A 15,691-nucleotide genomic window follows, 5' to 3' on the forward strand; every position below is an offset into this window, starting at 1 on the left:
GTGAAGTCATCCACTTTGGAAGGAAAAATAGATCAGATTAATATTTAAATGGTGGAAAATTGCAGCATGCTGTTGTGCAGAGGGAATTGAGAATGCTTGTGCATAAATCACAAAGGTTAGTTTGCAAATGTAACAGGTTGTCAAGAAAGCAAATGGAATGTTGGCCTTCATTGCCAGAGGGATTGATTGTAACAGCAGAGAGCTTATGCTGCAATTGTACAGAGTAATGGTGCTGTGTGCACTTCTAGGTTACTTGTGGAAGGATATATTGATTTTGGAAGCAGTGTAGAGGAGGTTCAGTAGGGGTTGATTCAGAGATGAGGGGAGAGGAGAGATTGAGTCGCCTGGGACTATACTTGCTGGAATTCAGAAGAAATACAGATCTTATAGAAAGGAATAAAATTAAGAGCTCGATAAGATAGTGGCAGGAAAGTTGGTTCGACTGATAAGTGAGACTAGAACTACGGGACATAGCTTCAAGATTCAGGGGAATAGGTGAGACAAAGGACAGAGATGAGGAGAAAATGCTTTTCTCAGAGAGTAGTGAATCTGTGGCATTCTCTGCCCAGGGCTGCAGTAGAGGCTACCTCATTAAATATAAGTATATTTTTATATATAATATAGCAGAGGAATTAAAAGTTATAGGGAAAAAGTAGATACGGATTTGAGTCCACAGCCAGATCAGGAATAGCAGAGCAGCCTTGACGAGCCACATCAGTTATTCCTGCTCCAACTTAGGACACTCTATCTCAAAGTACTTTCGCAAATGCTAAACACACCAATGGACATAGGAAACACATTTTTGTTTAAGAGTGCAGAAAATACTGTGTTTTGGGCGGGAGGGGAAGTTACATTCTCAAATATCAGCCAGGAATATTCTAGGCACTTATACACTTTAGGACCTACCCATAAATTCCTTGGCCTGGTTGACTACTTCATGTGCATAGTATGCTGGGAAGATTCCACGTTCCCCTGTTCTCATGTTGTAGCCTCTGTACCAATAGTCATCCTCCTCTTCTTCAACATATAATGGGTCATCAACGTCTAACTCCAATTCATCCTGGTGTCGCGGTATAAACCTTTAGAAAACAGAAGATTATCAGATTAAAAGAGCAGCTGAATTGGAAGAATAAATTGGCAAAATGTGTTCAGTTCACACGCCAACAATAAATTATCTTTAAATTGAAAGGCACACGGGAAGGGGAAATGGGGGTATTCCACGGACAACATTCATCTGGCCCAAGAATGAAGTTAATCAAGTGTTTAAGTAGGTTCAGTGTTCAACAGCTTTAGTCAGTGAGGAAAGACAAAGCCTATGCATTACTGAACAACAGAGATTACTAAGTATTCATGCTTTGTTTTGTTCAAGGACAACTACAATATAGTATCCAATCGTAAGACCAGAGGTTCAAACAGGAGCATAGAGATCTCAGAAAATTAAATCAGTATTTAAGATCTGGTATCTGCATAAATGACAATAACACTTTTCAAAGACTGGAATCAAAACAGGAAACATTGAATGCACTCTGCAAGCATGAAGAGCAGAACCGCATTAATGTCACTAGAACTAGGAAAAGATAGCAAAATTAAGTTCTATGCTGAGACAAATATGATAGAGGAGGAGAGAGAAGGAAGTCTGATAAGGTGAAGGAAGGAGAAATTAAATCACAACAAGGACAATAGTGGCAAGTAAGAAAGGATGATAATTTTGTACTTATTTACATTTTCACTTCTACTATGATTGTGGAGAGTTATGGCAAGGCCAGACTTTAATGCCCTTGAGAAAATGAGTATAACCTGTCATCTTGAAACCAGAGGTGTTGTTGGGAGTTCCAGGATTGAGACCCAATAGTGATGAAGGAACAGCAATGCATTTTCAGATCAGGGCGGTTTCTGACATGCAGGTGTTTCCATGCACCTGTTGCCATGTCCTTGGTGACAGACTTTTCAGATTAGAGGGATGCTGTTGGAAATAGCACTGGTGAATTAGCGCAGTGCATTCTGTTGTACATTGGTGGTGGAGGAAATGAAGGTTTGGGGGAGGCTGGGTACCATTCAGGCAGGCTACTTTTCCTCAATGCTCTCAGGCTTCTTAAGTGTTGTTGAAGCTACAGATGAAGGAAAACAGAATATTTAAACTTTCTGTTAGCATGATGTACATAAAGGCTACGAGACATCAGGAGCTGAGCCATTCAATAATTCTCTGCTTTTAACATACTCTAACAGCCACAATATTTACATGGCCTGTGTAGTAAGTTTCAATTAAATGGTAAAACTCAAACTATAGATGTGATGACCATGGTAATGGCCAGTGCAAATTGTTAGTCTCTCTCTTACTGGAGAAAGTTATTGTATGGCCTTGAACTTGTGATTTTCAGTCTACATATCGATGTGGTTTAGATTTTGATTCACTTTCTGAGGCATGGTGAAAAAGAAATGAATGGTGTGTCTACAGGAGGCTAAAAGAGTCGAATCGTTATCAGAAGTTGCTAGTATTCACTGTTGAGTCCTGAAGGATGCAATATGCTGAGTTGAAAGATGAGATCCAGTTCCTCAATTTATATTAAGCTGGAATGAAACAGTATAAGAGGCACAGCACAGAGAGGTCAGAGTGGTAATGAGATAGAGAATTAAAGAGACATTTGACTAAAATCTCAAGCTCATTCTTTCTCAGTGAATGGCGGCATTCCACCAAGTGTTCATCGATTCTATATTTGGGGTCTCCAATGTGGAGGAGACCATATTGTGAACAGTACATGGTGGTCATATATGTAAATTCTTGTTTTATCTGGAAAGAATTTGGGGTGTTTAATGTTGGGAACAATGACAGCAAAGGGTCACAGAGAAAAGGGAAAAGACCAAATACTAATACTAATCCTATATCAGACATGGGAGCCTCTATAAAATACAAATAACAGGAGTTCAAGGCCCAGCACACCTTCTAAAGATCCCCAGGGGATAGAAAATAATTTCTGTCCTTTCCATAGAAAGAGCTACACCTCTACTCAAGCCGTTCAAGCATCTGGTATCTGCCCAATAATGCCAAAAGGAAGAACAAATCCAACAGGATAATTATAACCCATGAATCTAATCTCAATCATCTCCTCTTGTTGGACATGATGGGAGCTTCTGCCTTCATTTACTTGTTTGGCTACGCAGGTCTCTTTAGCCAAGGGGTTTCCCTATGGCAATGAGCTCCATGGCTAGTAACCACGATTGAGCATGTTCCCATGGAGAAGTCATAGGTAAATAACAGGAGAGAGGGGAGTCTACGCATTCCATCATATCCAGCAGGAGGGGGTGAGAGATGATATGGGCCGCTGGCCGACACATGGCGACCTTGATCCGTCCCCATTGAAGACCTGCCCTTGCCACAGCTGATTTCAGCTTATACATGAGCCATTCACTGCGAGGGAAAACACCAGTAGATCCGTAGCACCAGCTAATACAGGCAGTTTCCACATGGAAGCAAGCATTAACTCTTGAATTTCTTCAAGAGAAAGACATTCAGTAGCTTGGACCAATAAAGTTAGTGCAATAAGGAAGAGAAGGGAGAAAGCATTGAGAAACTCTGGTCCTTTTCTCATCATGTCTGACTTGCAACAGGGTACTAATGCCTTGTATTACAACACATACCACATAACCTGTGGTCCTTGAACATGGTGGCTAACTAGTGTTATAACAGTTCTTCACTGTCGTCGTTATTAGTTGTGGAAACATGAGCGAAAGTAAAGGTAATCTTGGCCTTGTGCTGTTTTAGTGACCCTGAGCTCTGCTCTGTAGTAAGTGGTGCTGTATAGCGGCTGTGCTGATAAGCGCCTCCTTTCAGTTTAAACTAATACTTACCGGAACACCGCTCGATGCGTCTGATCCCGTTCCTCACCATTTATTGTGCATGAGTAAAGGCCAAAAGACTCGGTACCTGATCAGGCAAGAAAGCACAAAGTCACCCCAGCAAGCAGGAACCCCAGTCCCTATGTCCACTCCCCCACCAACTCACCTCAATTTGTAACACCCACCCATCATCAAAATACCCACCTCAAATTCGGTAGTTAGCCTACCACGAGAATGTTACCACTCATATCAACACCAGGCATCCACTTCCTGCTACAATTCACTCATGCACTTCAATTCCAGCAATTATTTCTCACCCTAAATTCCACTCTCCTTGCTGCATCAGTGTATTACACACAAAGAACAAATACTTTTGTAAATACCCAACACTTACACAATGCTCACGCACTGCCATTCTTTACCATAATAAACATTCAGATATCCAAGCCTCTACTATTTTCTAGGGAAAGAAATCTGACACTTTAACTCTCTGGCTTACATGTGATTCATATCTACAACAATATGGTGGTTCGTAATTTCCCTTCAACACAATGAGAGAAGCCACCTTGTTCTATCAAACTACACACTGAAACACTGTCCAACAGGAGTCTGTTGCAGATGATGATGAAACAACACATGGAGTGAACCTACTATCACATTGGTGCCACTGGAGCCTGAAGGATGTATAATATTAGCATTATGCTTAACGGGACTGATACAAAGTAGATCTAACAGCACCAAACCAGGCACAAATGAGGCCAAATATAGCAGCAGACTGCATAATTATCTATAAACATAGCCCAACACATTCCTCACTCTACAGTTATCATTGAGAAAAGGGCAAAACTTGGGTTCAAGTGAAGAATGGTAGGCATGCCTGCTCATGAAATCACCACAACACAGCAACCCTTGTAGTTGCCTAACCCTAATCCTAACTTCACAACAAGAGGCTCAGATCAAAGTTCTGGTGGTGGACAGTTGAATAGCTGACAGGAGGAGACACTCCATGAGCAACTCTGTCCATAAAGATGGTGGAGGCCAGCATGCCAGCATGAAAGACAAAATGGACACTTTCAATCATCTTCACCAGGTATTAGCAAATTGGTAATCCATTTCTACCTCCTCCTCAGGACCCCAACCTTACAGAAACTATTCTTTGGCCAATTTAATTCCATCTAGATGCTGTTGAGAAACAGAAGAGCATTAGAAACAGTAGAAATTGATGGGACTGGGCAATATCCTGGATTAGTGAAGAAGACAGAGAACATAAATATTTGCTTCTCAAACAAAGTTATACCAGCACAATTACAACATTTGTATTTAGATCACACTGTGTAAAGTTATCCCAGTCTCCACTCCCACCTCCAAAGATCAAAATAATGCCAATCCAGTTAGTTATCTTTCCATTGGTCTACTCAGCCAATCCAGGTAGTTATCTTCCTTTTCACCTGATCTCATATACCAGAGGTGTCATACGCAATAGCGTGAACCATCATTTATGCACCAAAAAAAAGTTATCTCTGATGAACAGTTTGAAAGTTGTTGGAACACTTGGCTTCAAACTTCCTAATTTTCTTGTGAGGACAATGTCAATTTTCATTTTTCAAGCTTTTATATTCTTTACCAATGCCAGTGATTATTAAGGGGAGACAGGAAAATGAAGTTGGTCTCCACTTGAGACTCTTGTCACATGAATACTACTTTATTAGCTTGTGTTTTAATATTACCGCTGTGTGAAAGGCAAGAGCTGCTACAGTGAGGAGTGGAGAATGGGAGCCAAGATTGTGCTGCCATCAGCGAACAAATTTACAATAGGAGAGCTGAACTCTTGTGATCAGGGAAGAATGTCTGCTTCAAAAGAGGCAACATTTGATGAATGTGACACCAAGGAGCTTTAGTACAGTAAAGTCATTAGGAATGAAGGGGAAAACACTGCATTGGCTGGAGTCACAGAAATGTTAGTAGTTGATGGAGGTCCATTATCTCAGCCCTAGGGTATTACTTCAAGATTCGCTGGGGGTAATGCTCCATGTTTAAACGTTTTCAACTGCTTTGTCAATGCCCTTCCCTTACTCATTAGCTGTGATTCAATGAACATTCCATATTTTTCAATTGCTCTTTCTCCTCAATTAATAAAGTAGCTCACAACACCCAGCTGAATAGTATTCCATTCCCACAGATCTTGATACTTTGATGCTTGTCCTCCATGTCCTTTAACGCCGTTTCCCCTTCTAAGAATTTTGCATACCTCAATGAGATTATCTCTCATTCACCTAGACTCCAGTGAGCATTGAATAACTTTCTTCAATCTCTTTATCTCAGGAACTAAGAGAAAATAGTTCCCAAGCTGAATACTGTAAATGCAAGTATAATCTTTCTTAAATATTAAAACCAAATTGCTCTACATTGCCTAGGCTGCATCCAAGAACATCCCAACATATCTATCAATTAGGCATTTAACTAATCACAATTACAGTGGGTACTACAATAGCGTTTGGGTACACTATACCAAGTAACCCAAATTTAGACATACCAAGGCCTTATTGCCACATACAAATCACAGGTCAAGAGTGTGATGGATTACTGCTCGTTGCCAAGTTAACTGCAGCTCCAGTAATACATTGGAAGCTCAACGTCACTGAGGAGAAGCCCAATGGAAATATTTACTCCCTCCATCAATGCCATAATGTGCTGACACTGCAACTGCAGAACAAGGCTTCCTTGACAGCCAGTTCTCCAATTCCTTAACATAAAAGGACCACTTTATGGAAATATCACCACCTACAAATTCCTGTCTAAATCAAGCATGTTTTTGATTTGTAATCTGCAGCATTCATGAAACTAAGGGCATAACCCAAGGACAAGAATACTGTCCGTGTCCAAAATATCCATATCTTGTAATTAAATACCAGTCAACTCCAGCTATCCACATAACAGGCTTTCATCCCTGCTTTGATTACTGCCATGCTCAGTCAGCTCAGTTACAAGTGGACTATACCACGAGTTGTACTTTCCTGTCTCAGCAGATTATTGAAGCTGAAAGACTGTGCCTGTATTATTTCTATGAAACTTTTCCCAGCACAAAGAATCCTCACTCTTTATATTAGACAGACAAATATAGAATAACTTCCAAGGTTAACATTGCATGTATAGCAAATTTTGCCAATTTACAACAAGGGCTATCAATGTGGAATCATTTATTGTCAAGTAGTCCATAATGGATTTGTCATACTTGAAAGAAGACAGCACAGCTTACTAGAAGATCGAGAAGTGCTGTTGACAAAAACGTTGAGGAATTTCTTAGAAAACTGTGTATCAGCTTCAGGTGATGAATCCTCTGATGAGTTCTCAACATCCTGTCCCTGTGTACAGTCACCAAACTCATTGTCCATCTCCAGCTCACAGTTGTCGCACAGTGTTGAGACCTCACTGTCGTCGCTCAAAATAGATGTGCAGCGCTTCAAACTAACAAGGTCCAAAGTAGTGTTCTCATCTACCACTAGTGTATACTTAATAGAATCATAAGCCAGTGACTGGTCTAACTGTGTGCTGGCTGTCCTGTGTAATGGGGACAGTTCCTTCAGGCTGAAAGGTCCATTTGATGGGTCACTAAATGACATAGGTATTTTGGGGTTTCCATTATATAGAGAAAATGGACTTGAGCATTTACTGGTAGAGTCAGTTTCTTTGTTTACTGGCTTTGATTTCATCTGCACCTCCAAAGTTGATGGTCTTGAATATTGACTGAGCTCAGTCAACTTATCTTCTGGAGTAATTGCAACTTCTAGCTCTTTGCTGAAACTTGGAGTTTTGACATCCTGATTTGGCTTCTCCCCTTGAAGGGAATCAACTGACTCTTCATATTTGAAGCTAAGAGTGGAGCTTGATGCTACAGCCCGTGAAGCTCCTGTGTGGTCACATTCATTTGTGCAAGGGTTCTTTAAATCAATATTGATGCCTGTTTCTGTTTCACTGGAGTCAACTCTTGTTGGAGTGAGTATTACACTACAGTTATCTTCAGCTGATGCTCTATCATAGGGTGGACTACTCAAAGCCATGTAGAGTGTGGGTGGTTTGTCAGCAGGAATTGGTTCCAATTCCAATTCCTCCATTTCAGTCTCTTTCTCTTTATCTTCAGGACACACAGAGTCACCAAAATCATTGCTTCTATTCGTTATGATTGATTTTACACCTGCGCCTTCACAGGCTTCCTCATCCAAGTTGACCTGATCGTCTGAAGTCAGCAATAGCTCACTATTATTGACAGGTTCGATCTCAATGTCAGAGCATGAGGAAGTGGTCTCACTGAAAGAGTTTGCCTGCAACCAATACTCATCTTTGATAGTGTGCGAACCTTGTGAGATCATTGTGTTGACCATGTTACTGAGGAGCCAAGGAGAGTCAGAACTTTCACTTAGGTCAGGATCTGAATCATGATCAGAACATGAAGAGACAGAATCATTACTCAGTTCATCGTCACTGTTCTCTTCAACATTCTCTAACATTTGTGATTCAGGGGCTGGAACGTGACTTATTCCTTGATTTGGAACAATGTCTAGATATGTTGGCCTGGTGGTATCTTCATTCTGACTGTCTGCTCTGAACTTTGAAGCTTGTGCTGAAGTATCCTCATCTTGCATATCCTCAGGATTTTGCAATGATCTATTAATGATATCAGTAATTGGGTCAGTTATTTGTTCTGACTCCAGGATTTCTGTGGAAGTATCTGAATTGTTTTGGTCCATAGCACTAATGAATCTCCTAGTATATCCACTCTCAAGGTCCCATTCAACAGCTGGTTCCAAAGAATTGATGGTGGGACTATTTGCCATCTTGATTGAGTACAATCGGTCTTTTACATTTGTCGTACTGGTTTCGCCCTCCCAGTCAATCTCAGGATCAGAATTGGGTGAACTTGCTTCCTCAATTGAGTTGGTTAAGTGTGATGACCTTCCACTGCTGCTCTCGCTAGTAAGATCTAACTCTGTCTCAGAGATAGAGGAAATCATGTTGCATGCAGCACTGTTGTCACAAGTAAGTCTTTCTTCCAGCTCCTCCAGTTCAGAGTCTGAACCGGAGGAACCACCATCCTCACTTTGGTATGACTGTATGAAGTTTTTGCTGCTTTTTGTGGTGAGATCTGCCACTATACCTGGATCAGAAGAAGGAGAAGCTGTGTCACTACTGGAGCCACACGGTTGTGCCTGGTCACTAGTTGTGACGCACACTGTGTGATCAGAGTCTAACTCTGAGGTCACGTTAGGATCAGAAGAACCCACTGCAGTGGTGGTAGTGGACTTCAAATCAGTTCCCTCGAGAAGATGGTTCACAGGAGTTGTTTGTTCCAAGTGTGGTCTATGGGGTTTACTTGCAATCTCAATGCCAAATTCTTGTTCCAGCTCTACATCAGACACAGGAGTGCAGGAACCATTGCTGAGATTGGAAGATGATAGACATTTACCAGTGGCAGCAAAAGAGTGATCAGTTTCAACATCAATGTTCACCCCTAATTCAGAGGCTAAAGTGTATGTTTCACTGCATCTATTATCAGAGCAAAAATGATCCTTGGAGCTGCTGTTAGTCAGATCTTGTTCTAGCTCGGTGTCTGAGCTTGCTAATGTGATATCTTCTGCTGCAGGAGTTGGATGTGCATTGCCATCATGACCTGGTTCCATCTCTGCGAAGGGGCTTGGTGTCTTTCTATGAAAACCAAAAGACCCTGTCGGAGAGAGAGAGTGTTTAGCAAGTTCTTTGTTTGCATGCAACGACGGGTATGGCAATGATGGCGATACAACATTCTTATTATGATCCTCTATGAGTTGGTCAGCCTTGCTGTTACCGTATTCCAGAGAATCCTGGCGATTTCCTTCAAAATCATATAGTAGTGGTTTCAGGGGTGACTGGGTTGATGCAGTTTCCATGCATTTTAACGGCGATTCATTACCATGTGTCCCAGAGCTAAGGGAATTCATACACCAACCAGCAGGATGAACACTGTCTTGAATACACTGATGTGGAGGAGATAAATGACCTGTAATGACAAATGAAATTCTGTTACATGAAAGAATGGATAAATCATTCAGGATCTGTACAGATGTCAATATGCTACACACTCAAGAGATTTTTGAAAAGCAGTTCCAGTTGAAATAAACTAATATGGCAGGGGGATAGGAACCAGTATGATAGAGCTGAGGATGAGCCAGCAGGGTTTACAAGTAGAAGATGTAATATGTAATATGAATGTACGGAAAGACAAGCCAATGATTGAGTACAAATGTAGACAGAGCAAAGAGTTAAGTTGTCCCACAGAGGCAAAATCCATAAGGGGGAAGAATGCAGGACTGAAGGTGCTGTATTTAAATATGCATTGCATCGGAATAAGGTGGATGATCTCATGACACAATTACAGATTGGTCGGTATGACATTGTCAGACATCACAGTCATGGCTGAAAGGTCACAGTTGGGAGTTTAACATCAAAGAATATACTTGGTATCGAAATGACAGGCTGGAAGGCATAGGGAAAGACAGTGGTGTGGCTTTATTGGTAAGAGATAGAATTACATCTTTAGAAAGAGGTGACACAGAGTAAGAGAATGGCGTATTTCTGTGGGTGGAGTAAAGAAACTGAAAGGGTAAAATAAAAATTATGGTAATCATATAATGGATAGGCCTCCAAATAGTAGCCAGGATGTGGGGTTGAGATGGCAAAGGGAGCTGGAAGGGGCATGTAATAAAGGTAGTATCACAATTGTAATGAGGGACCTCAAAATGCAAGGGGATTGGGAAAATCAGGTTGGTGTCGGATCGCAAGGGAAGGAATTTGCCTAAGAAATGGCTTCTTAGAGCTGCCTGTGCTCGAGCCTACTCAGGGAAAGACTATCTTAGACTGGGTGTTGTATAACCATATAACCATATAACAATTACAGCACGGAAGCAGGCCATCTCGGATCTTCTAGTCTATGTCGAACTCTTACTCTCACCTAGTCATACTGACCTCCACTCAGCCCATAACCCTCCATTCCTTTCCTGTAAAAATATAGCTGTCCAATTTAACTTTAAACAACAACATCGAACCTGCCTCAACCACTTCTGCTGGAAGCTCGTTCCACACAGCTGCCATTCTCTGATCAAAGAAGTTCCCCCTCACATTACCCCTAAACTTTTGCTCTTTAACTCTCAACTCATGTCCCCTTGTTTGAATCTCCCCTACTCTCAATGGAAAAAGCCTATCCACGTCAACTCTAACCCCTTCATAATTTTAAACACCTCTATCAAGTCCCCGCTCAACCTTCTACATTCCAAAGAATAAAGACCTAACTTGTTCAACCTTCCTCTGTAACTTAGGTGATGAAACCCAGGTAACATTCTAGTAAATCTCCTCTGTACTCTCTCTATTTTGTTGACACCTTTCCTATAATTCGGTGACCAAAACTTTACACAATACTCCAAATTTGGCCTCACCAATGCCTTGTACAATTTCAACATAACATCCCAACTCCTATACTCAATGCTCTGATTTATAAAGGCCAGCATATCAAAAGCTTTCTTCACCACCCTATCTACATGAGTTTCCACCTTCAGGGAACTATGCACCATTATTCCTAGATCCCTCTGTTCTACCACATTCTTCAATGCCCTACCATTTACCATGTATGTCCTATTTTGATTAGTCCTACCAAAATGTAGCACCTCACATTTATCAGCATTAAACTCTATCTGCCACCTTTCAGCCCATTCCTCTAACTGGCCTAAATCTCTCTGCAAGCTTTGACAACCTACTTCATTGTCCACACTCCACCTATCTTAGTATCATCTGCATACTTACTCATCCAATTTACCACCCCATCATCCAGATCATTAATGTATATGACAAACAACATTGGACCCAGTACAAATCCCTGAAGCACACAACTAGTCACCGGCCTCCAATCTGACAAACAGTTATCCACCACTACTCTCTGACATCTCCCATCCAGCCACTGCTGAATCCATTTTACTACTTCAATATTAATACCTAATGATTGAACCTTCCTAACTAACCTTCCATGTGGAACCTTGTCAAAGACCTTACTGAAGTCCATATAGACAACATCCATCGCTTTACCCTCATCAACTTTCCTAGTAACCTCTTCAAAAAATTCAATAAGATTTGTGAAACATGACCTTCCACGCACAAATCCATGTTGACTGTTCCTAATCAGACCCTATCTATCCAGATCATTATATATACCATCTCTAAGAATACTTTCCATCAATTTACCCACCACTGACGTCAAACTCACAGGCCGATAATGGCTAGATTTACTCTTAAACCCTTTTTTAAACAATGGAACAACATGAGCAATTTGCCAATCCTCCGGCACCATCCCCGTTTCTAATGACATTTGAAATATTTCTGTCAGAACCCCTGCTATTTCCACACTAACTTCCCTCAAGGTCCTAGGGAATATCCCGTCAGGACCCACAGACTTACCACTTTTATATTCCTTAAAAGCCCCAGTACTTCCTCTTCTTTAATCATCATAGTTTCCATAACTTCCCTACCTGTTTCCCTTATCTTACACAATTCAATATCCTTCTCCTTAGTGAATACCGAAGAAAAGAAATTGTTCAGAATCTCCCCCATCTCTTTTGGCTCCACACATAGCTGTCCACTCTGATTCTCTAAGGGACCAACTTTATCCCTCACTATCCTTTTGCTATCAATATAACTGTAGAAACTCTTGGGATTTATTTTCACCTTACTTGCCAAAGCAACCGCATATCTTCTTTTAGCTTTTCTAACTTCTTTCTTAAGATTCCTTTTACATTCTTTATATTCCTCGAGCACCTCATTTACTCCATGCTGCCTATATTTATTGTAGATATCAACACACATAAAAGTTGCTGGTGAACGCAGCAGGCCAGGCAGCATCTCTAGGAAGAGGTGCAGTCGACGTTTCAGGCCGAGACCCTTCGTATTGTGATCACTGGACCTGAAGTGCTCCCCAACACAAACCTCTGTCACCTGATCTATCTCATTCCCTAACAGGAGATCCAACACTGCCCCTTCTCTAGTTGGTACCTCTATGTATTGTTGCAAAAAACCATCCTGCACACATTTTACAAACTCCAAACCATCCAGCCCTTTTAAAGTATGGGCTTCCCAGTCTATGTGTGGAAAATTAAAATCTCCCACAATCACAACCTTGTGCTTACTACAAATATCTGCTGTCTCCTTACAAATTTTTTCCTCCAATTCTCACTCCCCATTTGGTGGTCTATAATACACCCCCATAAGTGTTGCTACACCTTTCCCATTCCTCAATTCCACCCAAATAGCCTCCCTAGACAAGTGCTCTAATTTATCCTGCCAGAGCACCGCTGTATTATTTTCTCTGACAAGCAATGCAACACCTTCCCCTCTTGTCCCTCCAATTCTATCACACCTGAAGCAATTAAATCCAGGAATATTTAGTTGCCAATCATACCCCACCTGTAACCATGTTTCACCAATAGCTACCACATCATACTTCCAGGTATCAGTCCATGCTTTAAGCTCATCCACCTTTCTTATAATGCTCCTAGCATTAAAATAAACGCATTTAAGAAATTTTCCAACTCTTACTCTCTGTTTATCACTAACGGTGCAAACAACTTTACTATTTTCTTTTTCTTCCTTCTCCCCTACATCTGTTCCTACACTCTGGTTCCCCTCCCCCCTTGTATATAGTTTAAGTCCACTGGAGCCTCTCTAGCAAACCTACCTGCAAGAATATTTGTCCCCCTCCAGTTCAGATGTAGACCGTCCCACGGGAACAGGTCCCATCTTCCCTGGAAAACTGCCCAATTATCTATAAATCTGAAGCCCTCCCTCCTGCACCATGTCTTCAGCCACGTGTTGATCTGTGCTATCTTACTATTTCTAAACCCATGCACGTGGCACTGGTAGCAATCCTGAGATTGCTATCCTAGAGGTTCTGTCCTTTAACTTGGCGCCTAACTCCCTAAGCTCACCTTTCAGGACCTCCTCACTCTTCCTACCCACGTCATTGGTCCCTACATGGACCACCACATCCGGCTGCTCACCCTCCCTCTTGAGAATACCGAGAACTGTGTAATAGCCCAGATCTTTTTGGGAGCTGAATGTAAAGGAACACTTGGGAGGCAGTGATCATAAGACTATTGAACTCATACTGCAATTTGAGAGGGAGAAGCAGAACACACATGTATCAGTATCATAGTGGAATATAGGGAATTACAGAGACATGAGAGAGGAGTTTGCCCAGATGGTTTGGAAGGGGATACTGCTGGGGATGATGACAGAAGTTTCTGGGAATAGTTCACAAAGCGCAAGACAGATATGTACCACAGAAGAAGCAGTTCTCGAATGGCAGGGGTCAGCAACCGTTGCTGACGAGGGTAGTTCAGGACCGTATAAAAGCCAAGGAGAGGGCATATAATCTAGCAAAACTGAGTGGGGATTCGTGTGATTGGGAAGCTTTAAAAATCCAATGAAAGACAGCTAAAAAGCTATAAGAAGGGAAAAGAATAAATATGAGGGCAAAATAGCTGATAATATAAAGCAGGACACTAAAAGTTTTTTCACTTATATAAAGAATTAAAGGGAGGTGAGAGTTGATACTGGAAGACTGGAAAATGATGCTGGTGAGGTAGTAATGGGGGACAAAGAAATGGCAAATGAACCTAGTAAGTACTTTACTTAGTCTTTACTGTGGAAGACACCAGCTGTATACCAGATGTCCAAGAGTGTCAAAGAGCAGGAGTGAGTCCCATTGCTACTACAAAGGAAAAAGTGCTAGGCAAACTGAAAGATCTTCCAGTTGGCATTTATTTCAAGGGGATTAGAATATAATAGCAGGGAGATAATCCTGAGCCTTTATAAGACACTAGTCAGGCCGCACTTGGATTATTGTCAACAGTTTTGAGCCCCATATCTCAGAATGGATGCAATGTCATTGGAGAGAGTCCAGAGAAGGCTCATGAGGATGATTCTTGGAATGAAGGGGTTAACCCATGAGCAGTGTTTGGCAGCTTTGGGCCTGTACTCACTGGAATTCAGAAGAATGTGTGGGGATCTCATTGAAACCTACCGAATGTTGGAAGGCTCATTGAAACCTAGCGAATGTTGAAAAGACTAGCTAGGGTGGATATGGAGAAGATGTTTCCTGTGGTGGAGGTACCAACAACTAGAGGGCACAACCTCAAAATTGAGGGGCTTTTAGAACAGAGGTAAGGAGGAATCTTTTTTTAGCCAGAGAGTGGTGAATTTGTGGAATGCTCTGCTACAGACTGCAGATGAGGCCAAGTTCGTGGGTATATTTAAAGTGGAAGTTGATAGATTCCAGATAGGTCAGAACATCAAGGGACATAGTGAGATGGCAGGTGAATCTCACTATATCCCTTGGAGCAGGGGGCAGGGATTAAGATTTCTGGATTATTGGGACCTCTTTTGGGGCAGGAGTGACCTGTACAAAAAGGACGGGTTGCACTTGAATCCCAGGGGGACCAATATACTGGTGGGGATGTTTGCGAAGGCTATTGGAGAGAGTTTATACTAGGATTGCTGGGGAATGGAAACCAAAGTGAAGAGATGGAGGAAGAGGTGGTAGGCTCACAAATAGAGAAATCTTGGAGACAGAGGGGGAGTGTAGGCAGGTGATAGAGAAGGGACGCACTCAGACCAATGGTTTGAGATGTGTCTATTTTAATGCAAGGAGTATTATGAACAAAATGCATGAGCTTAGAGTGTGGATCAGTACTAGGGGCTATGATGTTGTGGCCATTACAGAGACTTGGATGGCTCAGTGGTAGGAATGGTTACTTCGAGTGCCAGGCTTCAGATGTTTTAGAAA

General features: G+C 41.7%; 1 protein-coding gene across 1 annotated transcript in view; it reads right to left on the bottom strand.

The window, feature by feature from the left end:
- Window positions 1-15,691, bottom strand: part of mapk8ip2 (mitogen-activated protein kinase 8 interacting protein 2) — a 64,892-nt gene that overhangs the window by 11,859 nt on the left and 37,342 nt on the right. Inside the window, exons 7-9 of the mRNA XM_072241845.1 lie at window positions 7,091-9,865; window positions 3,847-3,922; window positions 907-1,079 (exon numbers count right to left, since the gene is read on the bottom strand). Of these exons, the coding sequence (XP_072097946.1) occupies window positions 907-1,079; window positions 3,847-3,922; window positions 7,091-9,865 (3,024 nt within the window). The remainder of the gene's footprint in view (window positions 1-906; window positions 1,080-3,846; window positions 3,923-7,090; window positions 9,866-15,691) is intronic.

Source organism: Mobula birostris, chromosome 23 (assembly GCF_030028105.1).
Source record: "Mobula birostris isolate sMobBir1 chromosome 23, sMobBir1.hap1, whole genome shotgun sequence".
NCBI lineage: Eukaryota > Metazoa > Chordata > Chondrichthyes > Myliobatiformes > Myliobatidae > Mobula > Mobula birostris.